The sequence below is a fragment of the Monodelphis domestica genome, chromosome 4, assembly GCF_027887165.1.
Source record: "Monodelphis domestica isolate mMonDom1 chromosome 4, mMonDom1.pri, whole genome shotgun sequence".
Lineage (NCBI taxonomy): Eukaryota > Metazoa > Chordata > Mammalia > Didelphimorphia > Didelphidae > Monodelphis > Monodelphis domestica.
In genome coordinates, this window is record NC_077230.1 from 394,809,706 (window position 1) to 394,828,485 (window position 18,780).

The following is an 18,780-nucleotide window of genomic DNA, read 5'->3' on the forward strand; positions in this document are numbered from 1 at the left end:
TCTGTTCTAAGGTCTCTCCCAGCTCTGACATTCTCTGTTCTAAGGTCCCTCCCAGCTCTGACATTCTCTGTTCTAAGCTCTCTCCCAGCTCTGACATTCTCTGTTCTAAGGTCTCTCCCAGCTCTGACATTCCCTGTTCTAAGGTCTCTCCCAGCTCTGACAGTCTCTGTTCTAAGGTCTCTCCCAGCTCTGACATTCTCTGTTCTAAGGTCTCTCCCAGCTCTGACATTCTCTGTTCTAAGGTCTCTCCCAGCTCTGACATTCCATGTTCTAAGCCCCTTCTCAGCTCTGGCATTTTGTGTTCTAAGGTCCTTTTCACCTGACACTTTTCTGAGATCCCATTCAGCACCGACACTGTGTTTTATGGTTCCCTCCAGCGTCTACATTCTGTATTCTAAAATCTCTATCAGTTCTACTTTACTGTATTCTAAGCCCCCCCCCCCCCTCCCGCCCAGCTCAATGAATTCTATTAATCTACCCAAATCACAGATGGGAGTAGGATTTTGTTCTTTGCCTGAGGATCTCTGGAACTGCCTTGGCCTTCTCATGACCCATTCCAGAATCTTCCCCCCTCATTATTTTGTCCTCTGACTGTATCATTTTCTTCAACATCTCTGAGTTCTAGGGGATCTCAGAAACCAACCAGTCCAACCTACCATTTGGACAAGAATCCTCTCTATATCCTACTCAACAATAGGAGTGGCCCTCCAGCCTTTGCTTTGCTCTTCACCATTCTAATTCTTCTCCAGCTTATCAATGTTCCTCTTCAGAATACGGCACCAAGAATGGAACACAGGGCTCTGGATATGGTCTGAGCAGAGTAGACCATTCCCATCGTCCTATGCACCAGCAGTTTACTGCTGCTCATCTTTTCTTTCCTACTTGGTTTCGTTGCCCTTCTGAAATGTTGTCCATTACTTCCCCTAACCCCTATCTGATAACATTGTTTTTTCCCTCTCCAAAGTCTCTTGGTTCTAGATCTGGTTCATTTCTGTCGTTGTCCAGCCATGTCAGTCATGTCTGCCTCTTCATGACTCCATTTGAACTTTTCTTGGCAAAGATCCTAGAGTGGTTTGCCATTTCCTTCTCTAGCTCCTTTTATAGATGAAGAAACTGAGGCAAACAGGGTTAAGTGACTTGCCCAGAGTCACACGGCTAGTAAGTGTCTAAGGCTGGATTTGGGTGCTCTATCCACTGTACCACCTAGCTGCCCAAAGGCCTGGTTCCTTAGCCCTCTCTCTTTGTCATCCCCTATTTTATTTATGCTCCTAGGGCCTTGGAGAAGTGGGTAGATGGCTGGCCTCAGAGTGAAGTCCTGCTTGATATACATTAGGAAGTCACTTAACAGGTCTATGTTCTAGAGTACTGTGAAGGAGGAAGGAAAGGTAATAACCCACATTGGTAAATAGAGTCCCCTCTATCAGTGAAGTCATAGTTCTAGTCCCTAGCTTCTATCCTATGCTCCTGGCACCATAGGCTTTCTCTGGATGCTCTCCTTTATTTTTCTCATGACTTAATTAATCCCTTCCTCAATAACAAGAGCTGGTATTTAAATAACACCTACTAAGCGCCAGGCACTGTGCTAAGTGTTGTTACAAATATTCTCTCATTTGATCCTCACAACATCCTTGAGAAGTAGGTTGCTCTTATTATGAGCCTCATTTCAGAGTTCAGGAAACTAAGGTTGAGAAAGGGTAAAAGATTTGCTAAGGGTCACCCAATGGGTAAGTGTCTGAGGCTGGATTTGAACTCAGATTTTTCTGACTCCAGGCTCAGTACTCTATCCATTGTATCACCCAACTTGCTCTAAAGATCTAGGGTGAGGGGTAGCTAGTTGGCTCAATGAATAGAGAGCTAGGCCTAGAATTAGGAAGACCTGAGTTCAAATTTGACCTCAGATATTTCCTAGCTGTGTGACATTGGGTAAGTCACTTAACCTCATTTGTCTAGCCCTTGCCCTTCTGACTTAAGAATTGTTACTAAAATGGAAGGTAAGGTTTTTAAAAAAAATTTTAAACCCTTACCTTCCATCTTAGAATCAATACTGTGTATTGGTTCCAAGGCAGAAGAGTGGGAAGGGCTAGGCAATGGGGTTAAGTGACTTAGCTAGGAAGTATCTGAATCCAGATTTGAACCCAGGACCTTCCATCTTTAGGTCTGGCTCTCTATGCACTGAACAAGCTCACTGCCTCTCAAAGGTAAGGTTTAAAAAAATAAATTATGGTATAAGGAATAAAGGAGATTCTGTCATCTTCTTGACCCCAAAGCTCTTGGTGGTCCTGTTCCTTGACCATTTCTGGAGTGTGGACCGTTGCAGGGCAATGTGACCAGGTCAGACCTTCCTGCACCCTCTGGTGCAGCTAGAAGTTACTGAGACAACTAAGCAGCCTGGAATGAATGAGCACAGGAGGTGCCTGATGGGTGAGACATGGGGGACATCTGATTGGGAGAAAAAGCTTCCTTGTGGAGTAGGGAAAATCTTCTAATGTACAGGCAGGTTGGGGCTTCCTGGCCCAGCAGGCACTGGGCTTTTGTGTCCTGACTTCTTCAGCTGAGAAAGTGGACAGCAGAAACTGACGTAAGGGATTGTGGACCTTCCCGGAGAGTCTCGATCGGGAACCAGTGGGCCTCCCTCTGGTGGGTTAAAATCGTGGAGTTTCAGAGCTGGGAAGAACCTCAGAGATCATCCCACTCCCTTCATTCTATAGGAGAGGAGACCAGGTGCCAAATGCTCAGGAACACTTGACCCACAGGCTCCCTGAGCTGGAATGGGAGGTTGGAGGCCACCACTCCAACCTCCTCATTTTACCTCTGAGCAGCTAGTAACTAAGATGGCACATAGTGAGTATATTATACAACATAGTGGATAGAAGTCTAAAACTCAGAGCCAGGAAGTTCTGAGTTCCAAACATGCCTCAGATACCTACTAACTGTAAGGCCTCTAGTAAATTGCTTAACCGTTTCTAGCCTTGGTTTCTCTAAATGTAAAATGGGGATCGATCATAGTAGCACATATCACAGGGCTGTTGGGAGGCCCAGGGAGACTATTATGAAGGAGCAGAGACTCAGACCCGGGTCTGGCTTACTTTCCACTGTCCCAAAGGGCCTCTTTATTATTTTTATTTATTTAAAGCCCTTACCTTCCACCTTAGAATCAATACTATGTATTGGTTCCAAGGCAGAAGAGTGGTAAAGGCTAGGCAATGGGGGTAAAGTGACTTGCCCAGGGTCACACAGCTGGAAAGTGTCTGAGGCCAGATTTGAACCCAGGACCTCCCATCTCTGGGCCTGGCTCTCAATCCCCTGAGACACCCAGATGCCCCCTAAAGGACCTCTTTATGAGCAGCTAATGAGCGAATGGATATAAAATCTAGAGCTATAGGAATGTGGATTATTCTTGGGATTATTTCTGCTTGAGGTCACAGAGCTCATTAGTGGCATAGGTGGATCTACGACCCAGATACAGGGTCCCTGGACCCCAGCTCCAATCTCCATGGAGAGCCATTTGTTTTGGAGAACTCTTTGGGATCTCTCAAAGGTATGCTCAGCCTCAGTGAGTGTTAGTGGTGCCAGGAAGCCCCCAATCTGCCCACACTTTGGAGGATTTTCAATATTCTTTCTGGAAGGGGACGTTTCCCCCCCTCACCCCTACATTCCGCCAAAGGACAGGGTGTCTCTCACCCATCAGACATCTCCTGCTGTGCACAGATGGTGTGGGCTGGACTCTGAGCCATTACAATTCAGTCCCCGCTCTTTGAGAGAGGGCTTGTGGGACTCTTGCACACCCCAGCCAGCCCGCCAGAGCACCCTCTGTGACCCCAGGGCAGCCTAATTGCTTCCTTCTCAGGCAAGTGGTCTCTGTCTGAATTTAAATAGGCCTGACATCCGCACAGCTGCCAGCTCTGCTCCTAATTGGAAGCTGGCATCTCATGGGACCGGGTACGAGAAGCTTGGGTATGAGAAGCCTCCATGTTTCTAGCACCCGAGGGCTGCAATCCTAGACTGAGGGAGACCTAAGGGCTAGGAGGAGACAGCTGGCTCAGCCACTGAGGTATTGATAAATAGGAAATTAAAGCTCTGTTCAGCTGTCTTCCATAGTTTTTTGGTAGCGTGATAGTCTGGGAGCTGTCTTCCCTAGCCCTGATGAGGTACTTTTCATTTGGAGTTATTTTATTTAAAGACCAGTCAAGAGATTTAGGATTTTTTGATTCACTGGCATTTCCCTCCTTTATTTATTTTTTATTTTCAAACCCTTACCATCAAATCTGGTCTCAGATATTTCCTAGCTGTGTGACCCTGGACAAGTCACTTAACCCCCACTGCCTAGCCCTTACCACTCTTTTCTGCCTTGGCATCAATTCTTAGCATTATTTCTAAGATAGAATGTAAGAGTTTTATTTTTTAAAAAATCATTATGGACTCCATTAAAAAATAACTCTTACCTTCCATCTTGCTCAGATTATAGAAGAGATTTAGAACTGGAGGGAACCTCAGAAGTCATCTAGGCAAACTCCTTTATTGCATTGCATTGTATTGTATTGTATTTTTTACTGGAGTGGTATACCATTTCCTTCTCCAGTTCATTTGATAGGTGAGGAAACTGAGGCAAAAAGGATTAAATGACTTGCTCAGGGTCACACAGCTAGGAAGTGTCTAAGACCAGATTTGAACTCAGGTCCTAGATCTTGATCTACTGAGCCACCTAACTGTCCCTCATTACCCTCCTTTAAATTAAACAGACACTCAGGGATTAGGGTGTTAGGTGTTCTAGACAGCATGGACAAAACAAATATAAAGCCCCTAAAGTTGCCTTTCTTTTCCTCTGCATGAATTTTGTATTCTTTATTGCATCCACGGTCTTGCCCGTCAGATTGTTAAATTTTCTGAGGGCAGGGGCTGTTTTTGCCCTTCTTGGCATTCTATCTACCCCTTAGCAGAGTGTCTGACTCATAAAAGGGTCTATAAATACTTGCTTGCATGCATACGGTAGCACTCTGTTGTGGCTGGTGTGGAGGCGGAATTGATATTTGATGAAGGAGTGGAAAGAGGTCTAAGTCTGAAGCTACAGAGCATTCAATCCTAGCTGCGCTACTAAAACTATTGGGATGAAACTATGGCCCTTCCCTGGGTCTTTATTTTCTCCTCTGTGACAATAAAGGGCTTGGTGGCAGACAGATAGAACAGTGGATAGAGCACCGAGGTAGGCAGGAAGATTCCTCTCCCTGAGTTCCAATCTGGTCTCAGACACTGTCTAGCTGGGGGACTCTGGTCAAATCACTTACCCCTGTTTTCCTCAGTTTCCTCACCTAGCAAATGAACTGGAGAAGGAAATGGCAAACCACTCCAGTGAAAACAACAACAACAAAAAACCCCACAATAAAATAAGGGAGTTGGCCTAGATCACTTATAAGGTTTCCTCCAGCCCTCAATCTCTGCTCTGATACTGCTCTGGGCCTCAGTTTCCTCCCCTGGTGGATCAAATTTCTGAGTTCCCTTCTGATTCAGCACTATTTCCCAAGCTATATAGGCTTTCCTTGGGGTTGGGAGACTGGCCTCTAGATGACGACAACAACAACAACTACTGCAACTACTACTACTACTACTACTACTACTACTAGCTCACCCTTGTATGGTCAAGGTATACAAAGCACTTTTCTCACTTCTAACAACCCTCTGGGCTAGGCAGTGTCAATAGGACTCTTCCCATTTTACAGGTGAGGAAACTGAAGCCTTGAGAGAAGTGACTTGTCCAAGGTCATGTAGTTAGTATCAGAAGAGTTCAGTCTCATAAATGAGTCAAGATCCAGAGAGAAAGAGCTGGGCTTGAAATCTGTGACTCCTGCCTCCCCTGTACCCTAGAAAAAGACAGCCAGCTACTTTCATATTGGAATAAATTAATATTGGAATCACCTGTATTCCATTGAGGCAATGCTGTATCTATCTTGTGTTAGGAAAGGCAGTTTTTTAGAGATCACCGAGTCTGAACCCATCATTTTACATATGAGGAAACCGAGGCACAAGATCATTAAGTGATTTGCCCATTGTCAGAGAGCTAGCAGGTGCTGGACCTGGAGTTCAAATCCAGTCTCAGAGACTTACTGTGTGACTTTGGACAAGTCACTGAACCTCTTATCTGCCTCAGTTTCCTCATCTGCAAAATGGGGATAATAATAGTACCCAAACCCTTCCCCATAAAATGAAATAATATTTGTAAAATCCTTTGCAAACTTTAAAGTGCTCTATAAATGTTTGCTCTCATTGTTGGTGTTATTATTATTGTCGTTATTATGTTTGGGGCAGGATTTGAATTTAGGTCTTCCTGACTACAAGTTCAGTGTTCTAATAGTGCCTCAAAAAGTGGTAAAGATTGAAAGGGCAGCTTCCCTAGGGGAAGTGAAGCATGCCAGGGACAAGGGCTCTCGAGAGATGCCTGGCATGGGACCAAGTCAGTGGGAGGAATGCTTTCCAGATCTAGGGCTTATTATTGTTCAATCCATTAAAGCCCTAGAGTCTTGGGAGGTGGAGAAGTGAGCTACTGAGGTTAGAGATGGCCTGAGAGACCCCAAATATTCACAGGATCATAGATTCAAGAGAATAATCAGTCAAGAGGGGAAGTGAGGCAAGAGAGGTTTCAAAAGGCCCATCCAAGCCCACAGAGTGGTGAGACATACAATCCTTCCTCCTGCACGTCAGAAGGAGAGAGGAAAGGCTATGGGGATGGAATGGCTGGATTCTGCTTGCTTATTCTGCTGGTTCTAGGAAGATGGAATCCATTTCTTATTCCTTGGGGAAAGGAGGAGGTTAGGATGAGTCCCCCAACAAGGGGCTACTCAGTGTACTAGACTAAGCATTAGGAAGACCTGGATTCAAATTCTGTCTCAACATATTGTTTGGGTAATCCTGGATTTCATGTCTGTAAGACTCCGTTTCCCTATATTTCAAGTGGATATTTAATAGGATCTTTCCTCACTGGCCTGTTGTGAGGGCCAAAAGCACCTCAGAAGATCTTAAAGCATGTCAGCTTATTATTATATCTGGTTAATGATTTGTTGTTGTCCAGTTATTTTAGTTGTGTCATAAGACCCTTTGTAACTCCATTTAAGATCTTCTTGGTAAAGATCCTGGAGTGGTTTGCTATTTCCTTCTCTAGTTGATTTTACAAATGAGGAAAATGAGGCAAACAGGGTTATGTGACTTGCCTAGGGTCACATAGCTAGAAAGTGTCTGAAGCAGGATTTGAACTCTTCTTGATTCCAAGTCTGGTACTCTATCCACTGAACCACCTTGCTGCCTCTGGGGTTAGAGTGGGAAGGGATCTTAGAGCCCACCTAGTCCGAATCCTTTATTGTGATCCAACAGTAGAAGTCCTGTTTTTGGACTGAGAGATGTGTGTTCAAATCCTGCCCTGTTTACTTATTTCCTAGGTGACCTGGAGAAAAGTACTTGATTTCCTCAGTCAGTCATAAGTTTCTCATAAAATGAGAGTCCCTTGCCATGTGAGAGAGGCTGGTTCTTTTCCTTAGTGGCTCAGTAGCTAGAGAGCTAAGTCTGGAGATTGGAGGACTTGGGTTCAAATCTGAACTGAGACACTTCCTAGCTCCGTGACCCTGGTGGGCAAGTCATTTAACCCCATTTGCCTAGCCTGTGCCCTTCTGTCTTAGAGTTTGTTACTAGGACAAAGTCAGGGCTTTAAAAAAAAAAGGACTTCATTGGCTCAGGGCACTAACTAAGGCTTAGGGCAGGGACACAGCTTCCTGGTCATTCCGGGGGGCATCCTGATTCACTCTGGGAAGATGGGTTCAACTACCTTTCCTGGACCGGCAAGGAGTCAGCTTTCCTTATTAGGACCCGAAATCTCCTATCGCTGATGGACGAACTCGTTTCATTATAGCCTTAAAATCTTGAAGCTAAACAAATAGACTGACCTGGTCAGCCCCAGCCTATTACAAGCTTCCCGCTCAAAATCGGTCAGCTAACACTTACAAATGAGGAAACTGGGATAAAGGACTGGAGTGGATTTGTCCCTGAGCCAGGGTTTGAATCTGGGGGGGCTTGACTTCCAATCCAGCGCCCTTTTCTATCTACGGTGTTAAGGAAGTGGGGTGTGATGGGAAGAGAGCCAGAGTTGGGGTCGGGAAAAACCCCTCTAATGCTTTTGGCAGGGCAGCTAGGTAGCAAAATGGCTAGAGCGCCAGGTCTGGAGTCAGGAGGACCGGGGTTCAAACCTCAGATACTTCCTAGCTGTGTGACCCTGGGCAAGTCACTTAACTCTAATTGCCTCACCGTTGCTGCTCTTCTGCCTTAGTATTGATCCTAAGACAGGAAGTAAGGGTTAAAAAAATACTTTGGGGAGCTGTCCTGGGCAAAGCTCCACTGACATCCATAAGAGGATGCTTATAATATAGAATCTAAGTTCTCTGAAGCTATTTGTGCCCCATTTGGACTTCAGGAGACACGAACACTTGAACAAGGGTGGATCAGCCCTTATGGGTGACAGAATATGGCAGCCTTGACAGTTTTTGGGGGTGGAAGGTTTTTAGAACAAATCATCTGGTTCAAGTCTGCCATTTTACAGAAAAGGAATACAAAGTTAAGGGACTTGCCCAAGGTCACACAGCTTCTAAGTGTCAAAGCCTGCATTCAGATCCAGCCCGACACTCTGGAGTCGGGGCTCTCTTCCCACAACACCACTGAGTATTGCTTCGTCAAGCCAGAGATTAGATCTTTCTCTCTATTTTTTTTTGGGGGGGGGGGATGGAGGTGGGGGAGGTGCCTGCTCTGTGCCTACCCGTGGATTAGTCTGGAAGGCTTCTTCCTGGATGATCATCGAGCAAATAGCTCAGCTGAAGTTGGGGAGGGTGCTCACTTCCCCATCCATGTGTGGGGTCACATCCAACCCAGCTTTCCCAGACCTAGCCCTGGAATTCCAAGGTTGGGACTATATTGAGGGTGGGGGAGTAGGGGAGGGGAGGAACACCCTGAGCTGGCCGACTCCCCACCCTGGAGGAAAATAGAAACAATCAAATGACATAGAATTCAATCATATTTTAAAATAAGCTTTATTTAGATTTTTTTTATATTTTTATATTTGCATCCATGCCTTCAAGAAACCTTTCCCACAGGAAAGGTTATTATTATCTAATGTTACCCATAACTCATATGCTATTTGTCATACTTCTCTTAAATAAATCATCCTCTTAGTAACTTTTAGAATTATTTTTTTAAAAATCTGAAATGAACAGGAACTAACTTATTACCAGGAGAGGCTGTTTTGTTTTCTCTATTAAGGAAAAAGAAAATAAGACCAGGGGAAAGAAAAAAAATGAAACTCAGGGGGGCGAAAATGTTTTCTAGACTATTCCTCCATAGTGACAGATACTGGTAAGGGCAGCTTCCTCCCAGACCCGGGCGGGCCAGGTCCGAAGCCCCCATCTGGGGACTCCTGGTGGCTTTCCACTCCTCCCTTTCCCCAAACTGCTCATCCCCACCAAAAAGAAATCCAGAAGCTAGCTAGCTTGCCATGCCAACGTTTGCTTTGCTCTGTCCCTTTAAGTTAAAATATCCCCCCCTTTTTTTTTTCCAAGAGGGCACACTGCGAGGAGTTATTAAAGCAAACAGGCTTCCTAGAATTTAGTACGTGTCGGACTTTAAAGGGTATGGTCAGCGGGAAGCGTAGCAAACGGTCCCCTGTGGCAGAGACCTGACTGACTTATAGTAGGAGAAAGAAAAGGGGGAAGGGGGCCGGGGTGGGGAAATCACAGTTAAAAATAAAATCGGCCACCTGTTTTCAGACCTCCAGCAGGCCTGCTGTCATCAACGCACACAGCCCTTTAGTTCATGAGTCGTGGTTAAGTAAGAGTGGGTGGGGGTGGAAGAATGCCTAGAAGAAGGTCCGGGAGAGGGCCCTCTCGGACGGCTCTTCCTAGCTGGGTTTCTAAGCCTAGCCTGTTGCAGCATGGGATGGATGATGAGACAGAAGGAGGCCCAGGGAGTTTGGGGGAAGTGCCAGGGACTAAAAGACAGACATTTGGTATGGAATGGGTGCCCCATGCTGGAGAAGTACGCCTGGCACGACATCCCCTTGAGATGGGTGCCACGACTCCCTTGGAGACTCTCTGTCCTCTACTCGAAAGGAATGGCGAGGGATGAGGAGCAGAATAAAAGCTACGGTTGAGGAGGGAAGCTCGAATCCCCGCTCCTGGGGCAGAGGGCAGCTCACCTCTTGGCCAACTCCAGCAGAACGGCCATCTCTGCCCAGTTCTCGGACTGGTGGCGAGTTCCGTCCACCCCCCGCCCACCCTACTTTCGTTCACGATCCTCCACCTGGGGCCAGGCCACTCCTGTGGTCAGCATCCGATGCCCTAGCAGGGCCAGACGGAGGCTATGGGGGTCGGGGTGGGGGTGGGGTCTAGCCTGGGGGAAGGTGGCTAGAGAGAATGTTCATGAGACACAGAGAGAGAGATGGGAGAAGGAACAGAAAAATGCCGGATAAAATACAAGAGATTAAAATCACACGTTCCCTGGGCTCCGGCCATCTTAAACGCTATCTCTATTTGGCAGCAGCGTGATATAGAACATATAGGCAATAGAAACACACCCGCCTCCCTCCCACCCCTTGGAAAAATAGAAATTCCAATATTTATGCAATAATTTAGATAGAATAAGTTTTCTGCTTTTGTGCAAATAAATTAAACGAAACCATTTTTTTTCCTTCTTAAAGAAAAAAAATTTTAAAAACTGGCAGGCCATTAAAAAAAGCCCATTTTTTTTTTTAAATCTCCCATGAACCCAGCCAAGAAGACGGCCCACTTGGCTGGGCTCATTAGTCTTTGTGGACAATATACCTTGCCCAGATGGGGCCGGTATTTCTCGTTGTTCATGTGACTGAGGCACGTACCCTGTGCACTCTCGGGACCCCACTCCCTGCAACGTTCACACCAGGTGGGAGGGGGGAAACAGACCAGATACAGAACGCACCACGATTTGGGCTCCAGCAAGAGCGGTTTGGACAAGAGACGTTTACAAGCACAAGGTGCACACGGGTTTTTCATTATTTACAAATACACAGCAGTCCTTCAAGTTTCATAAAAGAAGGGGTGCAGAACAAAAAAAAAAGAAAAAACTACCCCCAACTGAACACAACAAAAAAGGATTAAAACGAAACAAACAAACAAAAATCAAACCCCAAACATGAAAGAAACAAACCGACGAGAACAGAAATAAAATCAGAAGACGACACGCCTGCATCGCTCCGGACAACAAACAGTTAACATGTTCACACACAGTTCGTAATATATACATCAATTACAGAGGTGGCGGCGAAGGAGAGGAAGGGGCTCACGCTCCGGGTTTTTCTCGTTGTTAGACACATCCCCACGCACACAGACGCACACGCACACATACATGGGCAGCAGTCGGAGGCCAGTTATCACCAATCTGCGTCCTCCTCAATGTAATAATCGGGGGCAGTACCATCAAAGAGGCCTGGATCGAGGGATTTCCGCTGCTTCCCTCTGGCAAAGACCCGGGAGATGGAGCCAAATCCCATCTTCTCTTTCTTCTTTTTCCTTTTTTGGTCTTCGAGATCCTCTAGTGACTAAAAGTGGCGGGGGAAAGAGAGAAGGAAATGATGGTTAGATGAGTGAAGAGAACTGCGTAAGGAAGTAGATGGCGCTTAACAGCATTGGAAGGAACCCCAAGGTTGGAAATGAAGCAAATGGAGAAATCGGAGGATTCGGGGTCCTTTAAAAAAGTGATTGTAGGGGGCAGCTGGGTGGCTCAGGGGATGGAGAGCCAGGCCTAGAGATGGGAGGTTCTGGGTTCATATCTGGCCTCAAGACACTTCCTAGTTGTGTGACCCTGGGCAAGTCACTTAATTCTAATTGCTCAGACCTTGCAGCTCTTCTGTTTTAGGAGTGATATTAAGGGGGGCAGCTAGGAAGTGTCTGTTGTTTGCCCTTTCCATCTCCAGCTCATTTTACAGATGAAGAAACTGAGGCAAACAGGGTTATTTGGACACAAAGGGAGTGCTTAATAAATATTTAATGACTAGGGTAGCTGTGTGGCTCCGTGGATTGAGAGTCAGGCCTAGAGATGGGAGGTCCTGGGTTCAAATCTGACCACTTCCTAGCTGGGCAACCCTGAGCAAATCACTTAACCCCCATTGCCTAGCCCTTACCACTCTTCTGTCTTGGAACTGATGCTCAGTAATTGATTCTTTGCCTGCTAAACCCTATCCATTGAGCCACTGAGATGCCTCCTCATTTTTTTAATAGCAGTTATAGACTTATTTCATAATATGAAGAGTATAACCTTGAAGCAAGGTGGGGGAGAAGGAGGAAAGCACACTATAGGGATGAGTTATAAGACTAAAGCCTCAGAACTGGTGTCAAAAAAGGAATAAATAGCCTCAGACACTTAGTAGCTGTGTGACGATGGGCAAGTCACTTAACCCTGTTTGCCTCAGTTTCTTCATCTGTAAAGTGAGCTGGAGAAGGAAAGGTCAAACCACAGACACTTCCTAGCTGGGCAAGTCACTTAACCCTGTTTGCCTCAGTTTCTTCATCTGTAAAGTGAGCTGGAGAAGGAAAGGTCAAACCACAGACACTTCCTAGCTGGGCAAGTCACTTAACCCTGTTTGCCTCAGTTTCTCCATCTGTAAAATGAGCTGGAGAAGGAAAGGTCAAATCACAGACACTTCCTAGCTGGGCAAGTCACTTAACCCTGTTTGCCTCAGTTTCCTCACCTGGAAAATAAGTTAGAAGAGGAAAATGACAAACCAGGCCAGTATTTTTGCCAAGAAAACCCCAAATGGCATCACAAAGAGTCAGCCGTGACTGAAAATGACTTATTAGCAAAAATGAGAAATAGGTCTTTGTTGGCTAAGATAAGGCGGTTGGACAAGGTGGCCTCTGAGGTTCCTTCTAGCTCCAGATCTAAAAACCTATGAAATGATGATTCCAATTCCATTTTCTTAGGTTTTTCAAAAGTTTTCTGAGCTCCCTGAGAGCCATATTTGTGAGTACACATGGTTGATCTGGTCTTGGATAGAAGGACTAAATGGCCAAGTTGGAAGACTTCAGGGCACCTGAACAGAAGTCCGTACCAGGCATTCCCAACCAGTGCTGGGGAGGGAACCCACTACTACTTCTTCTTTTTTGAAAACATCCTTACTTTCCGTCTAAGACAGACGGGCAAGGGCTAGGCAGAGGAGGTGAAGTAACTTGCCTGGGGTCACAGATAGGAAGTGTCTGTGGCCACATCTGAATCCAGATCCTCCCATCTCCAGATACCTAACTGCCTTCTAGACTACTAATTCCTGAGGGAGAATGTTCCACAGGTTTAAGCATCAGAGGAAATCCTAAAATCCTAGATTCAGAAGAAGGAATCTTAGAGGTCCAACCCTAGAACCTTAGAGGGCCAACCCTAGAAAGTTAGAGGTCCAACCCTAGGACCTTAGAGGGCCAACCCTAGACCCTTAGAGGTCCAACCCTAGAACCTTAGAGGTTCAACCCTAGAACCTTAGAGGTCCAACGCTAGAACCTTAGAGGTTCATCACTTTACAGATGAGGAAACCGAGGCCAGGAGAAGTTAGATATACACGTTTTCTGACTTCACAGTCACCACTCATCCTGCTTTGCCACCTACAGCTTCCCCAGCGGAATCCTGACTTTCATATTTTCCATGGACACTGGGAAAGGATTTCTCCAGCTTTGGACCGCAGTTTCCTCCTCTATAAAATGAGTGAATTGGACCTACAACCCTAAGATTCCATAAAGTTGTAGAGTGGGTTTGGGAATGGATGACGTAGTCAAGATTCTAAATGGAGGACCTCGAATGGGGATGCTCTGGTTCAAGGCCTGGCTGGGTCTTCAGCTCCATGAAAGGTCTTGTGGTGGAAGGGTGAGGATGCTGCACATGGAGACCTGGGTTCAAATCCCATCTTGGGTGCTGAGTGGCTGCATGACCTTGAACAAGTCTCTCAAACTCTCTAGACTCTTGTTGCCTCATCCGTCAAATGGGAGAAATAATAATCCTTGGGCTACCCATTTAACAGGGCAATTATCATGAGGAAAACACTTTGAAAATCTCAACATTATCTATTAATATGACCTATTTTTATTATTCTTATTTCTTTTTTAGGCAAATGGGGTTAAGTGACTTGCCCAGGATCACCCAGCTAGTAAATATCTGAGGCTAGATTTGAATTCAGGAAGATGAGTTTCCTTGATTCCAGGCCCAGTGCTCTGTGCACTATGGTGCCACCTAATTACCCCTGAACTATTATCTTATCTCCTTTTCTACAGGAAGCTTTTCCCCACCCCATTTAACTGGAGGGCCGTCCCTCTATTTTTTTTTTAAACCCTTACCTTCCATCTTAGAATCAATACTGTGTATTGGCTCCAAGGCAGAAGAATGGTAGTAAAGGCCAGGAAATGGGGGTTAAGTGACTTGCTCAGGGTCACACAGCTAGGAAGTGTCTGAGGCAATATTTGAACCCAGGACTTCCCATCTCTAGGCCTGGCTCTCCAGCCACTGTGCCACCCAGCTGCCCATAATTTCCTCTATTGATTATCTCCAATTTAGAGCTTGTTAGTACACAGCTGTTGTCTCCTCATTAGACTGTGAGCAACTTGAGGGGTGGGACTGTTTTTTTGTTTTTGCTTTGCTTTAGCCTTTGCATGGTGCTCAAAACATAGTAGGTGCTTAATATATATATTTTTAATTGGCATTGTGAACCTTCTCAGTTACAGAGTGAGAAATCTGGAGCCACATGCGGGTTCTGAAGTCAAGGAGTCCAATCCCTTTATTTTGTTTTATTTAAAATTTTTGTTTTTGTTCCCCACCAGAAAGCTTGTCTTTAATATTCCATCAGTAGATATAATTAGCTCATTTGTGCACTCAGTGGGGATACAATGTAGGTCAAAGGCATTTATTATCATGGGGCCCAAGCTCCCCCAAATCTCTATGGTCACACTGGTTACCTAAAATGCTCCCACAGCAACTGCGATAATATTGGGCAAAACTTGGAGTATAACGATCATAAGCCATACATGGAAGGAGGGAGCACATCTCAACACTCTTGTTTTAAAGAGGAAACACAATGGGGGCATCTGGGTAGTTCAGTGGATGGAGAGCCAGGCCTAGAGATGGGAGGTCCTGGGTTCAAATCTGGCCTCAGACACTTCCCAGCTGTGTGACCCTGGACAAGTCACTTAACCCCCATTGCCTAGCCCTTACAGCTCTTCTGCCTTGGAACCAATACACAGTATTGACTCCAAGACAGAAAGTGAGGGTTTAAAAATAAAATAAAATAAAAAAGTAAAATAAAGAAGAAACATAAGCCCAGAGAAGTTAAAGTGACTTATCCATGTGATACAGATTATAAACATCAGTCATGTCTGGCACTCCATGAGATCTGGGGGTTTCTTGGTAGAGATACTGCAGTGGTTTGCCATTACCCTTTCCAGCTCATTTTACAGATGAGGATACTGAGGCCCAGACAGTTAAGTGACTTGACCAAGGCCATACAGCTAGTAAGTGTCCAAGGCTATATTTGAACTCAACAAGATGAGTCTTCCTGACTCCAGGACCAGCCCTCTATCCACTACGTCACGGCCTATCACATCGGCGGGAGAATTTAAACTCAGGTCCCAATGTTCCAAATCCTTCAGTCTTTCCCCAGGTGCCCGCTCCTTCATCTCTGCTGCCTGCAGCTGCACACATGGCAGATGGGGGAGAGGAGTCCCCTTCTGGACTTGTTGGTGTGTTGTAAAGGAGAATGAGATGAGAGCTCCTCGGTGCAGAGGTGCCATGGGCTAGGGTGACTGGGCACTGGGTCAAAGAGGCCCCGACTGATTGGCGGAACTCCAGCCTACCTGTACAATTGGGTTGTGTAAATTCTTCTGGACGGGTCCCGGACTGTCCCCCTACCAGCAAAAGGAGAGAGAATCAGTTGATGTAAGATAATCACCACCCCCATGACCAGAGACTGCCCAGAGAGACTACATATCCCATGAGAAAGCACCCCATATTCCCCTACTTCCACCATTAGAATCAGAGAATCCCCAAGGTAGACGGCATCTCAACAGCTGCCATCTTTAAAATGCCTTCAAAGGAGTCCTTTGGCTTTTGCTTGAAGGCTGCCAGTGAAGGTAGAGCCCCATCTTCCTTCTTTTTTTTTTTAAGACAGAGGGACAAGGGCTAGGTAAATGGGGTTAAGTGACTTGTCCAGGGTCACATAGCTAGGAAGAATTATCTGAGGCCAGATTTGAACCAGCCCTGTTATTTCTAAAGACAATGGTAATTATCTCAGTGGTTCCCCTGGGCTAGGCTAGTTACCTATCTCCCAACTCTGGGTTTTCGTGCTGGCTAGTCCCCATTCATTCTCACCTGAAGCTCTTATACTAAGACTGAGCTAAGTGACTTCCTTCCACAGGGAATCTTTCCTCAATGGGGAACCTGCTCCAGCCTTCCTGGCCTCCTTCCCTCTGAGATTACCTTCCATCTCTACGAGATGCTTGAAAGTCGTCCCTCCCAGTAGAGTGGGAGCTCCTTGAGGGCAGGGATTAGATTTTTGCCATTCTTTTTGTCTCTAGCGTGGTACCTAGTACGCAACAAGGCTGTAATAAACCCTTAATCACTGACTCGAGGGGATGAAGTTCAATCCTCTCATCTTACAGAGGAAGGAGACACCCTGGAAAATGAGGGAGTCACCCATTGCTAGTAGGTGTCCGAAGTGGGACTCAAAACCTCGCCCTCCTATTCCCCAGCTGGTCCTCTGAGGCAGAGGCGATGCCATGGAGCTTCTTTAGAGAATAGACCACAATTCCTAGAGTAGATGGCGGACCTTAGACACAAGCTGCCTCCCAGCAACCGGAACCAGCCATACTTGCAATGAAAGCTAGAGGAAAACACCAACAATCCCATGTTTCAAAGCTTCTGCCCAAGCGCCTGCCATAAATAGCCCATGGATGAAGCAATTGGAGCTTGCTAATTGTCTGGCTTCCCTGGATTCATTGAAGTCCACCAGATTCCATGATTTTTCAGTATGTGTATGTGGGGTGATAGAAGGGGAGGGCCCTCCCACTTAAAGAGATTACAACATCCTCAAAACCTTATTATAGAGACCTCAGGAGTTGCTGGGGCTGAGAAAATCCTTCACTGGGTGGCCAGCCATCTGATGATAACCCTCTCTGAGCCTAATTAGCCATGGTGATCCTTGGGCGGCGGGCAGAGAACATTGCCTAGCTCCAAAAATCTAATCTCTTCCAATTTGTCTAGGAGTCTGCCTGGGCTTGTGCTCAGGGGCATGGCAGAGCCTTGGAGACCTTGGGGACATCTTGAAACCTCAATGAGGCATCTAATTTAGGGGAGAGAGATTTGCCTATAGAAAGTATTATTATCATTACCATTTTACATCTGCATAACAGTTTATATATAAACATAAACATAAATAAATAAATATATATATATTTAAAGCTCTTACCTTCTGTCTTAGAATCAGTACTGAGTATTGGGTCCAAGGCAGAAGAATGGTAACGGCTAGGCAATGGGGGTTAAGTGACTTGCCCAGGGTCACCCAGCTAGACGTAAGTGTCTGAGAACAGATATGAATTCAGGATCTTCTGACTCGGGGACTGATGCTATGCACTTAAGCATCTAGCTGCCCCAACACTCAACATTTTGAAAAGTACTTCTATAAATATATTATCTCAGTCCCATGGGGTATGGAAAACAGGTGATTATCACCCTTATTTTAAAGATAAGGAAACTGAGGCAAAGAAAAGTTAAACTACTGGTCCCAAAGAAAACATCTTGTGATTAGCAGGGCCAAGACTAGAGAATCTTGGTCCTTTTGACTCAGAGGGCAGGGGTCTGAGTGTTCACTACAGCTTATGCAACTCCTCATCACTTAAATCCATTTCTTGCATGAGTCAAGACATCATCCTCATGATGCCATCCACCCTCTTTGAAAGGAAGGATGAACAACAGTATCTAGGCGTGGAAATGTGTACAATAATCTAAAGCTTTCATATGTTTGGGGAACCTGGTTGTTTAGACACTTCCTCGTCCTGAAAAAATACCCTACAGCTAAAGGCATACTGTTACCTGAAGTGTAGGTGGAAACAATATTCTGGTTGGGCCAACCCAAGCCTATACAAATCTTACTTGATGTATAGAGGCCAGAGCATGAGAGGATCTGGAATCTTAGAGAAACAGAGGGCAGATGAGGGTGAAAGAAGGAGAAGGTTGCAAACAGGCAGATCCTTTGGGAGATCTGTGTAGCCTGGAGGACATCAGCCTGGGCCAGTTGTGTCTTTAGAAGAACCAAAACTCACAAACCATATTCAAAGAGCTGGGAGAGGCTAAAGTCATTTTAGCTAAATTTTTGGACAAGAGATTCACATTTTACAAGATGTCTTTCTGATTTCTTCCACTTGTTAATAATGCCTTCTTCTTTCTCAAAGTCTCTTGTGCTTGTTTATCCATGTAAACATGGCATCTCCCAAGAAGACTAGAAAGTCTACAAGGGTAAAGACAATGTTTCTTTTGTCTTTGTATCTCCTCTCTCTCTCTCTCTCCTCTCTCTCTCTCTCTCTCTCTCTCTCTCTCTCTCTCTCTCTCTCTCTCTCTCTCTCTCTCTCTCTCTTTCTCTCTCTCTCTTTCTCTCTCTCTCCATCCATCCATCCATCCATCCATCCATCCATCCATCCATCTTTGTATATTTTTCCCTAGACTTGTGAATTCATGGGTTTGGGAATTCTCAGGGTAGAAATT

The 18,780-nt window shown here is 45.6% G+C and overlaps 1 protein-coding gene across 3 annotated transcripts in view; it reads right to left on the reverse strand.

Annotated features, from left to right (window-relative positions):
• KAZN (kazrin, periplakin interacting protein) overlaps positions 1–18,780 on the reverse strand; it is a 1,589,619-nt gene that overhangs the window by 67,436 nt on the left and 1,503,403 nt on the right. For 2 of the 3 annotated variants that reach the window (XM_056825274.1, XM_056825275.1), the window contains 2 exons: positions 15,879–15,929; positions 11,473–11,596 (listed from right to left, as the gene is read on the reverse strand). In XM_056825274.1, coding sequence (XP_056681252.1) covers positions 11,473–11,596; positions 15,879–15,929 — 175 coding nt within the window. Of the gene's footprint in view, positions 1–9,040; positions 11,597–15,878; positions 15,930–18,780 lie in introns of those variants that run through there. The other variant, XM_056825276.1, reaches the window with a different exon arrangement.